Here is an 11,651-nt window from a genome sequence, read left to right on the forward strand (position 1 = left end):
AGCGTTGGGAATGCGAGGTCTCCCAGTGGTATTTGGAGCACCCATTCCGACCTATCATACCATCTGCCTGTAGCAAAGAAGGAGAAGAGCCTCGGTTAAGGTGGAAGAAATTTAGTGGAGCTGAGGAGGGAAGAAAAGGGGGCTAGGAAGAACCTCCCCCACCCCACTTCTGCTGGCTCGGAGACGAGGTGTCGGCCCTCAGCAAGGGAGGCGCTCCCGGGATGCTGAGCGCTTCATTCGGTCTCCGGGACTCTGGCAGGGTGGCCCCAGCCCCGCCGCACCTCCGGACCTACAGGTCGGCGCGGTCAGAAGCTTCCCCGGGGGGTTTAGCCGGCGCCCACAGGTACTCCTGAGGCACCTGCGCATCCGGCGCAGCCTTGCGGTAAAAGCCGAGTTCCTGCACCAGCTCGTTGATTTCCTTGCGGGTCATTTCACTGAGTGGGATGCGCTGAGGCCAAGAAGGGGTGAGGTCAGCATGTCGAACCCCGACTCTCGCTCCGCCCCCACCCGCCTCCCAAGTTTTCACCTCTAGTTCCTCATAGCGACGGCCCAGCAGCACCAACTCGGGGTCGGCCCCAGGGAGGTGTTTCATCACCAGGTTGTGGCTGAAAGGAGTGTTAAGGGGAGTAGTGGTGGACAGAGGGAGCTGGGGCTCCTGGAGCCAGCAATACCGCCTTTGCTGAATGCTTATTCTGTGCCCAAATGGGATCCCCACTTATACGCAAGGAAATTAGGGTTCAAAGAAATAAAGGGCCTTTATCTCCAGTTTCTTTCTTGCCTACCCAATTTGAAGACCACTTTAGAATCCTCTGGGCAGTCAATACCAATCAATTCTGTTGTCCAATGAAAACTATTTACCATCTCTTAACTGTGAAATTCAATAAAAGGAGATTCTCCCAGGTGCCCTCCTCATGTCCCCTTCTCCAGAATAAAAGGATACTAGAATGGAATGTCCTGAGTGACGAATGCCTTCACCTGGGGAGGAACCAGAGCATCAGAGAACAGGTCCCCTTCCCTTCCCTCTGTTCCCAATCTTTTTTTTTTTTTAATCATGTTGGCCATTCCCCAAGAGGCTCGAAGGATACAGAACCAGAGATCCCCTTCTTTCAAACTCACCTCCTTTAGGCGGTTCAGCTGTCATCCTCCACAGGTCTGGAGGGGGACAAAATGGGATAGGTCAGAAGTGCCTCATTTTACCCTAATCTCACCCCCAAGACCATTACATCTTCATCCTTGAATTGGGTTGAACTGTTGAGTTATCCCTAGAAGAGCAATTCCCAAGGAATGAAGGAGGTGAATGAAGGTCCCTTGTGGGCAGAAGGAGGAACTCTATGGTGAGAGAAACTCAAGCCTAGAGAAACTAATGAAATAGGTGCAAGGCCAGACACCCATAGGGGGTTTGCCAGCCCTGGGGCTCTTGAATGAACCTATTGATCATTAATTCCCAATGCCCTAGAGACAGACATGATAGCCCTGCCCTTCTCAGGAAGTAGAGACCTGGGTCTGACCTTTTGCCCCTGAAATCTCAATAAAGAAGGAAACAACTCAGAACTGCCCTGAGGGCCCCCATTAGAGGCACCTGCCATCTGGTCCCTGCCCCACCCATGCAGAGTGGGGCCCTGCTAGCCACCTGTGGCCCAGCTCCACAGACCATCTGTCAGATTCCCTAAGGTAGGATGGGAGCATCCCTCTACGCATTCCCTGAGGAGAGGCCATCTCAGCAGGAGTTCAGACCCCAGGACCGCCCATTCCAGCCTCCTTCATCCTACCCACTTTTGTCAGACAGGAAACTAAGGTTCTGAGAGAAGCTGAGATGGTTCAAATCACATTGTAAGACAGACTTTGCTGTGGAATTTCCTGGTCGGGGAGGTTGAAGGGGACTGCTGCATAGTAAGTATTGATAACGGAGTTTCCAGCCCCCTTCCCTGGCTTCTGCAGAGTAAAGGGAGGTGCCCAGAAAGTCATTCCTCCCCAGAAGAAGGAAGAGAGATTCTCTGGAGCGCCAAGCCCTAGAACTGGGATGGGGGAGGAATTCCAGGAATAAGTGAAGTGATAAGGGGGATGGGAAGTTGGGCTCCCAGAAGCAGGTTTGGGGAGAGTCCTAGACTAGCAAAAAGTCAAAGACTGGGCCTGTTTGTCCAGGGACCTGCTGTCGGGCCAGAAAGAGAGAAAGGCAAGGGTTTGGGATGCCAGGCTGCAAGGTAAGCATCCGGGGGTGGGGGGGGGGGAGGGGGAGGGATGGTCCTGGCGCTTTTGGGGAGGAAGGGAGGGCGGTCGGGGTCGGGGTGTTCCTGGAGCCAGAGCGAACACTAATCTCAAGGTTGTGGGGCCTGTAGGGCTTGTGGGTTGTGGTGCTGGGGTTGGGGGCCGGCTCACTCACCTCTACCCGGGCCCGGGCCAGGCCGCGCAGACGGTTCCAATCCGGCCGGTAGGTGGTGGCGGTGGTGGCTGGGGCCACAAGCGCCGCAAGAAGCAGCAACACTGGCGGCGGCAGCAGCAGGAAGCTCATCGGTACCCAGCTGATGATCTGCAGGCTGGAGGCCAACCACCCGGCCACTGCGCCACGTCTGGGCCCGCAAGCTGGCAGGGTCTCCAACAGAGGCCCCGCCCCGCCCGAGACCACGCCCCCAGCCCTAGGTCTCCACCCCTGGCTCGCGTGGATGCCTCCCACTAGCTCCTGGCTCTGTCTTGACTCTTCTCTGACACCCGAACCTTCACTTCCCGAATCACGAGAATGTCGACGCTTCTTTTGTCAAATGAGAGCGTGGACGTTCCTGCATGCTGTGGCCAGACAGCGCCACCTCACGCCAGCAGAAAGTGCAGACGGGACGTGGACAGACGGGTTTCTGGGTCAGATCCTTGAGTTTAATATAGGGACATTGAAACCTGGGGAATCCTTATTTGTGCATTTAATATCTTTGTACGAAATTTCGATCAATGTTCAATTGCCCAGAGCATATTTTATAGTAAGAGAATATTAATACTTCTTGGGGGCTGGGATAATAAAAGGATTAATAGACTTAAAGCTTATTAGAACAGGATCTGGGCAGTGCTGGCTTTCATTATCAGTTCATTCCTTACCTCATCTTTACCAGGCTCCCTAAACTCTATTTTGCTGTTTAGGAAACAGACTTAAAAAGGTGAAATAGATTAAGTTGTGGATCTGGGATTTGAACCCAAAACATCTCTGTGCTCAGCTCACCAGACCAAAGATAACTAGATCAAACTACCATTTCCCCTCTTCATGCCTTCAGCAAACACAGCAAGTATAGTCAGCCCTTTGTCACACTGTGGATTAAACCAACCTCAAGTTGAAAAATATTTGGAGGGGCTGGTGGTGTGGCTCAGTGGTAGAGTGTTCAACTGACACTGTCAGGCACTGGGTTCCATCCTCAGCACCACATAAAAATAAATAAAATAGGGATGTAGCTGTAGCTCAGTGGCAGATAGCTTGCCTAGCACTTGTGAGGCACTGGGTTCAATTCTTAGCACCACATAAAAATAAACAAATACAATAAAGGCATGATGTCCACCTACAACTACAAAAAATTTTTAAATAAACAAGTATAATAAGTGTACTGTGTCCATCTACAACTAAAATTTTTCAAAAAAAATTTGGAAGTAAAAATCACATCTGTACTGAACACATACAGACTTTTTTATTGCTATTTCAACCAATATGGTATTAACTACAAAACATACTGTTTACATTGTATTAGGCATTGTAAGTGATCTACAGATAATTTATGGAGCCAGGCATGGTGCATGCCTGTAATCCCTCAGGTAGATTGCAGTTTGTGGTGCTGGAGCTGGGGGCCGGCGGCCGGCTCACTCACTCAATCTCAACTTTAAGGCCAACCTGAACAATTTAGGAAGACAATGTCTAAATAAACAGAACTAGGGATATAGAGCCCCAGTGCTATCAGTAGTAAAGTGCCTGTCTACCATGAGCAAGGCCCTGAGTTTACTCTCCAGTTCTGCACAAATAAAGTACACAGGAGGTTGTGTACAGGTTTTATGCAAAGGCTACACCAACTTTATATAAGGGACTTGAATATCCTCATATTTCATTATGGAGGAGGTCTAGAATCAAACCCCTGCAGATACTGAGGGATCACTGTGCTCTTTCCACTGAATCTAGAGAATCCTTCTCAACCCTGAGCCAAAGCTGCATGAATTGTAGGAATTTTGACTTCTTGGGCTTCTTCCTCCATTTAAAAAAAGATACATATTACTTACTGCAGGAGCAGTGGTGCACATTTGGGAAGGCTGAAGCAGAAGGATTCCAAGTTGCCAGACCAACCTCAACAACTTAGTGAGACCCTCAGCAATTTAGCAAATCTGTCTCAAAAATGAGTAAATAGCCAGGCATGATGGCACATGCCTTTAATCCCAGAGGCTAAGGCAGGTTAATTTCAAGTTTGAGGCCAGTCTCAGCAATTAATGAGGCTCTAAGCAACTTAGCAAGACCTTGTCTCAAAATAAAAAATAAACAGGACTGGGGATATAACTCAGTGATAAAGTGCTCCTGGGTTCAATCCCAAATACAATAATAAAAATAAGTGAGTAAAAATACATATTAAAAATTGGATTTTACAACTGCCTTGATAAAAAAGATGATAAAATCCAGGCTATATTCATTTTATTGTTGTTGTTGTTATGTGTTTTTTTTTTCCATTTTAAAAGAAATTGAAACAGTGGCCCACTCCTGTAATCCCAGCTGGGAGGCTGAGGCAGGAGGATCACAGATTCAAAGCCAGCCTCAACAACTTAGTGAGGCCTTAAGCAACTTAGGGAGACCCTGTCTCTAAGTAAAATATATTTTTAAAAAGGGCTGGGGATGTTGCTTAGTGGTTAAGAGCCCCTGGGTTCAATCTCCAGTGCCAAAATAAACAAAAGGAAGAAAGAAAGAAAAAAAATTAAAACATTTTCACAGACCCATGAAAATATTGTGAGCCCTAGACACTGAACCTACTGTGCCTCTGGATAAGTCACACCTGCATTGAGCCCTTTGCTTGCACCCTGCAACTTCCCCTTCACTGACTTGATTTTGAAGATATAAAAATAGGGCTGGGGATGTGGCTCAAGCGGTAGCGCGCTCGCCTGGCATGCGTGCGGCCCGGGTTCGATCCTCAGCACCACATACCAACAAAGATGTTGTGTCCGCCGAGAACTAAAAAAAAAAAATAAATATTAAAAAAAAATTCTCTCTCTCTCTCTCTCTCCTCTCACTCTCTCTCCTCTCTCACTCTCTCTTTAAAAAAAAAAAAAGATATAAAAATAATTGCCTTGGAGATGTTTTTTAATATCTGTTTTCTATAAATGCATGAATACATTGAGAATATGATTGGAGTGGACTATCTCTAACACTATTCACGGCCATGGAAGTATGAATTCATCCAAACTTCCTGAAGGGCAATTTGATTCAGTATGTCAACACCCTACAAACAGTTGTTTGACCCTATAATTCCACTGCTCAGAGTTTGCCCCAAAGTAATCATCAGAGAAGGGACCAATTGTTAGGTCAAGGTTGTTTATCAAATATACTGTAAGTTTGTGACAGCAGAGGATGAATTTAGTAAATGATAGTAGTTCCACACAATGGAAAACCATGCAGTTGTTTAAAATGATGTATCATAATGTTGAATGACATGGAGAATGTTCATAGTTATGGTATTAAGTAACAAAAGCAAAAAAGCTTCGAAACTGCAATATAGTAATATCAGTTGCAAGTTGTGATGCTCTTTGTAACTTAAACTGGCTTAAACAATAAAGGCTCAATGATTTTTAAAACTCAGCTTAACCAATTGAAACCTATTCTCTTAAAAATATTTTTAATTGTAGATGGACATAATAACTTTATTTATTTATTTATTTTATGGTGCCAAAGATTGAACCCATTGCCTCACATGTGCTAGGCAAACACTCTACCATTGAGTTACAACTCCAGCCCTGAGACCCCCCCACCTTTTTTGGTGTGGTGCTAGAAATTGAACCCAAGGTTTTGAGCATGTGAGGCAAGCATTCTACCCAAGACCCCCTGCTTTTTTTAAAACAATTTTTGTGCCAATTTTATTTAGGTACAATTAACATACAGTAAGATTTGTCAATTTTTGTGTGTGTGTATGTGGTGCTGGGGATTGAACCCAGAGGCCTTGTGCATGTGAGGAAAGCACTCTACCAACTGAGCTAAATCCCCAGTCCCCAAGACCCCTTCTTAAAGTGAATCATATTCTGGTTCCTATTACGAAGACAAACTGCAATGAATGTTGTGATGACAACATAGCCACCAACGAATTTTATAAATGTATGTATGAATACATATGCCTAGACAAAATCTAGATGGAAACAATTCAAAAATTGAAAATGATCATCTCTTGGTGGATAAAATTATAGGTGAAATTTTTTCTCTTTTATGCTTTTTCCTATATTTTCTATAGTAAGTGTGTACTACTTAAACACAAATGGTAAACTTTTCCAAAACAATGGAACATATTCCACTAGTTCCCTCTACTCTGCTTCTACTTCAACCCCAAACTACCCCAGCAAGGGCCCCAGAGTGACTGAAGCCAGAGGCCCCACAGAGCCTGTGGTTTTTTTGCTGACAGAGCCAAATCCCAGTGCCCCCATGGGCCCTTGTTGTTCATTGGACAAATGCCACCAAACCACTCTCATTGCATTAACCTGGACTCTGTGGCCTGAAGGGGCCATAGTTTGGGCTGCTGAGGCTTGACCAGCCAGCCAGTGGAACCAGCAGTGGAGACAGTGGCCACAATAGTACCAGGAACATTCTGGCAATCAGCAGTACAGGAGGCCTAAAATCTCCCAGGAAAGATCTCTGTTCATAATTAATGCCCCTTATGTGAAAGCATGCAATCTAGGCCAAAATAGGGCTAGGACTAGAGTTTAGGCTGTGATGGGGTCAGGTTCAAATAGTGTCAAGTGAACACTTAGATTAAGAACAGGTTTAAGGTTTAAGGTTTTGGTAGCATAGACCTGCAATCCCAGAGATTCCAGAGACTGAGGCAGGAGAATATCAAGTTCCAGGCCAGCCTTGGCAACTTAGCAAGACCTCATCTCAAAATAAAAATAAAAAGGCATGAGGATATAATTCAATGGTAGAGCACCTTGGGGTGAGTCTCCTGCACCTTGAAAGGGGCAGGTTTAGAATTGAGTCTGGGTTGGAATGATTAGGCTCAGACTTCACAAAACTCCATGATTAAGTTCAGAGCTCAAACTCTTACCAAATTCAGGGCATAGCCAGAGGTCAAGACTCAGTGTATAACCAAGGAATCCAAAGTTTGCACCACCCAGGGTCAGAATTTAGTCTGAAATCAGGGTTCAGTCAATGATTACATTTGGGGCTCAGTTTGTGAAGTGAACAAGATCAGGGTTTAAGCTTCCACCAGAGTCAGGATTCAGTCAAAAACAAGGTTTACTTTGGACTAGGGTTAGTGATCAGTCTGTGATTAGGGCTCAGTCTTAGGTTAGGATCAGGGCTCAGTCTAGGTCCAGAATCAAGGTCTCAAATTAGGATTGGCCTTTTGCTGAGCTTGGATCAGGGCTCAGTATGTGACTAGAGTCAGGGCTTATTCTTTTTTTTTTTTTAATTTTATTTTATTGTTGGTAGTTCAAAACATTACATCTATTTTGATATATTTCACAGTTTGATTCAAAAGGGTTATGAACTCCCATTTTTACCCGTATACAGATTGCTGAATCATATCAGTTACATCAATTACATTTCCATTGATTTACATATTGCCATTCTAGTGTCTGATGAATTCTGCTCTCTATCCTATTCTCTACTATCCCCCCTCCCCTCCCCTCCCCTCCCCTCTACTCTCTCAACCCCCTCTACTGTAAAACACTTCTTCCACTTGTATTATTCTTTCCTTACCCCTCACTTCCTCTTGTATGTAATTTTGTATAACCCTGAGGATCACCATCCCTTTCCATGCAATTTCCCTTCTCTCTCCCTTTCCCTTCCCCCTCTCATCTCTATTAATGTTGATCTTCTTCTCCTGTTCTTCGTCCCTACTCTGTCCTTAGTTACTTCCCTTATATCAAAGAAGTCATTTGGCATTTGTTTTTTAAGGATTGGCTAGCTTCACTTAGCATAATCTGCTCTAATGCCATCCATTTCCCTCCGAATTCTATGATCTTGTCGTTTCTTAATGCAGAGTAATACTCCATTGTGTATAAATGCCACATTTTTTTTATCCATTCATCTATTGAAGGGCATCTAGGTTGGTTCCACAATCTTGCTATCGTGAATTGTGCTGCTATGAACATCGATGTAGCAGTGTCCCTGTAGCATGCTCTTATTAGGTCTTTGGGGAATAGACCGAGAAGGGCAATAGCAGGGTCAAATGGTGGTTCCATTCCCAGCTTTCCAAGAAATCTCCATACTGCTTTCCAAATTGGCTGCACCAATTTGCAGTCCCACCAACAATGAACCAGTGTACCCTTTTCCCCACATCCTTGCCAACACTTGTTGTTATTTGACTTCATAATGGCTGCCATTCTTACTGGAGTGAGATGGTATCTTAGGGTGGTTTTGATTTGCATTTCTCTGACTGCTAGTGATGTTGAGCATTTTTTCATGTACTTATTGATTGATTGTATGTCCTCCTCTGAGAAGTGTCTGCTCAGGTCCTTGGCCCATTTGTTGATTGGGTTATTTGTTGTCTTTTTGTCTAATTTTTTGAGTTCCTTGTATACTCTGGATATTAGGGCTCTATCTGAAGTGTGAGGAGTAAAGATTTGTTCGTCAGGGCTTATTCTAAGGCAATGGTCATAACTTAGTCTAGAGATGGAGTAAAGGCTCAGTCTTGACATGAGATCAGGGCTCAGTCAACATCAAGATTAGGGCTCAAGTTGGATGTGGTATCAGGGTCATAACCAGAGTTTACTGTGACTCTATGTTCTGTTCTGAACCCCAATAGAGATGCTTCTGGAAACATGGGAGCAGGGCAGTCAGTCTGCAAGAATTGAGAGCCCCCAGCTAAGTTTAGTACAATCTAGTCCCTGCAGTAAGCTTTCCCTTGCTTGCTAAGGACGGGTGTCCTAGAGCCTTCTAACCTACATGGCTCTGCTGCTCAAGATCCCCTCGCACCAGAATAAAAATAGCCACTCACTTCAGAGCAGCTGACAGCGGGTGCCAGGCTGCCTGGGAGGAGGGGGAGCCAAGGAGAGGGAGGAGGGATGCCTGAGCTCAGCCCCAGCTGTGTGACCTTGGGAAAGTCACTCCTTCTCAAGCCCATTTCCTGAGTGGCAGAATGGGGGGGGGGGCGGGTGAGGATGACCTTCCCCAGAGAGTAGAAACAAAGGGGCAGTGATATAACATATAACATATGGCACTTGTTATCAGCAAGGAAATTTGAAGTCTTGGGAAAAGAAATGCTCCTTTGTTCCCTGTTCACCTCGTTCTTCCTAATGCTTACCTCTGTCACCTTTCCACAATACCTTGTTTCATCCTCTATGTCTTTCTAGACATTTCCCACATAGTGGCCATAATGGGTCCTCCTTCAGGATGGGCCTGGGTCAGGGTGACCAGAGAAGGAAGAACAAACCCTTCTGTACCATTGCCATCCTCAAATACCCACGGAAGGAGTAAAAGGAGAACGAAGAGGAGGAAAAAGGAATTTTTATTTCTCTCTTTCCCCTGCTCATGGTGTGTTTAGTCTGAGCCAAAAGGCTGGAAGGGCACATGTCCAAATTTTATTTCCTCTCACAGCCAGAACCTTCTACACCCCATCTCTTTGCACCTGCCATTCTCTCTGCTTCTAGGGCATTTATCCTCTTCAATTTGGCATCGTGTACTTTCCTTCCAAGCAAGGGTTCAATAGTCATCTCTTTCGCAAAGCAGAATTATCCTCTCCCTCTCTAGTGCTCCATTCTCTGTGGGGGTCTCAGTTTTTTCTTCTATCAAATATGGGTCTTATGACCAATCTTTCAGGGTAATTGTGGAGAGTAAATGGGATAACTGTCAACCACCCGTCTTCCCTTCCTATCACCCAAACAGCCTAAAGGGAAGCACTAAGAGTTTCCAGAAAGGGGCTGGCCAAGCTGTACCTTCTGCCTTGGTACACCACTCCTCCCTGCAGAATGAAGGAAAGGAGGGAGCCAGGAGGAGCCTCAAGAGACAGCCGTCTCCAGGGGGGCGGTTCTCCCTGGCAGCTGCCCCCGGCCTGCCGCCCTGAGCCCCAGAGCCTGTTATCAACCTCCTGAGTCATCATACCAGGAGTTCAAATATAGCTCTTACTCGCTCCCTTCTCAGCTGGGGTCCACCCTCCACCACCCCCTTCCTGTTCCTTTCCCCTTCCTCCTAGGAATACAACCATTCCAGGCCTCAGTTTCAGCATCTACCAAATGGGTGGGCTGGAGTAGATAATGACGGTGATGATGATGATAATGATGATGATGAAGAAATGATGATAATGATGATGATAACTACGGAGCCTTTACTAAGAGCTTGTTTATGCCAGGCTCTATGCTAAACACTTTGTATCTATTATTTTGTTTAATCTTCACAGCAAACTATGGAGGCATCTGGTGTTTTTTTTACCTCCCTTACACAAGTCAAGAATCTCAGTGACCTCACCAGGTAAATCAGTAACAGGGGCAGAAATAAAGTCCCCTGCCAGCTCCGAGCTCAGGGAGGGGAGATAATGAGAAATCCTGGGTTGTCCTCCTGGCACAGAGGAGCTCTCTGTGCAGTCATTTGCATGACATTTGTGTAGCTTCCAATGGGCATTGGTACCCTGTCCTAACCCTAGGAGTGGTCCCAGAGGCCTGTATCTTCCTCCCATCCCCTCCAGAATTGCATCAGAAGCTGGTACTCTTGGGGGCCTCAGTTTTCCACTTGTTTAATAGGAGTCAGAGGACTGGGCAAGGTGAATTCAAATTTTTCTTCCCTTTCTAATAATCACCTCCATGTCCACTCTCACATCCTCTTTCATTGCCACCTTACCTCAACTCCAACCCCACCACCACCTCTCCATCATCACAGTACCACCCCATCATCTCTTTTGCCCCCCATTTGTCCTCTGTTTATCCCCAATGACACTTTCCCTTCATTCCATTACCAGCACCATAATCTGTTCCTTTGTTATCACCTCCACCACTGCTGTTCTCAACACCTGCACTATCTCTACAATCACCTTTATCCCAACCATCATCACCTTGCCTTTGCCATCACTATCACTTTCTCTTCGTTTACCACCATCACTGTCAATTCCTCACTTCCATTGTTAGTTATGTACATCATCATACCCATCATCACAGTTACCTCCACCATTAGCACTGTTATCTCTGCCATCACTGTCCAAAGACCTTTCTATCACAGTACCTTAATATGGTCTGTCTTTGTCTTTTCAAATTCCAGCCTCATAAAGATATGGGCTGGAAATATAGAATAGACCCAGAGGCAGCCAAGTAGAGGTGGGAGAGTAAAGGAGAATGAGGCATCCCCATGACCTTCACATAGGGGACCGCAGAGGCCCATGAAAATACAGATGTGACTGTCAACAAACTGGAAGCTCTGGGGACAGAACTCTGAACATTTTAAGCCTGAATTGGGTGGGCTCAGGCCTCCCCAAGCAATCCAGCAGTTCTGAAGAAACTGGTATTTCAGGGACTGCTAAGCA

At 45.8% G+C, this 11,651-nt stretch overlaps 1 protein-coding gene across 1 annotated transcript; it reads right to left on the reverse strand.

Annotated features, from left to right (window-relative positions):
* Positions 1 to 95: 95 nt before the first annotated feature.
* Selenom (selenoprotein M) lies at positions 96 to 2,736 on the reverse strand. Its single transcript, XM_026408897.2, has 5 exons — positions 2,381 to 2,736; positions 1,117 to 1,152; positions 941 to 975; positions 527 to 605; positions 96 to 448 (listed from the first exon to the last, which is right to left on the reverse strand). The coding sequence occupies exons 1-5, from the start codon at positions 2,507 to 2,509 to the stop codon at positions 290 to 292; spliced, it is 438 nt and encodes a 145-aa protein (XP_026264682.1). The 5' UTR covers positions 2,510 to 2,736; the 3' UTR covers positions 96 to 289.
* Positions 2,737 to 11,651: the final 8,915 nt, after the last annotated feature.

Source organism: Urocitellus parryii, chromosome 3 (genome assembly GCF_045843805.1).
Source record: "Urocitellus parryii isolate mUroPar1 chromosome 3, mUroPar1.hap1, whole genome shotgun sequence".
Lineage (NCBI taxonomy): Eukaryota > Metazoa > Chordata > Mammalia > Rodentia > Sciuridae > Urocitellus > Urocitellus parryii.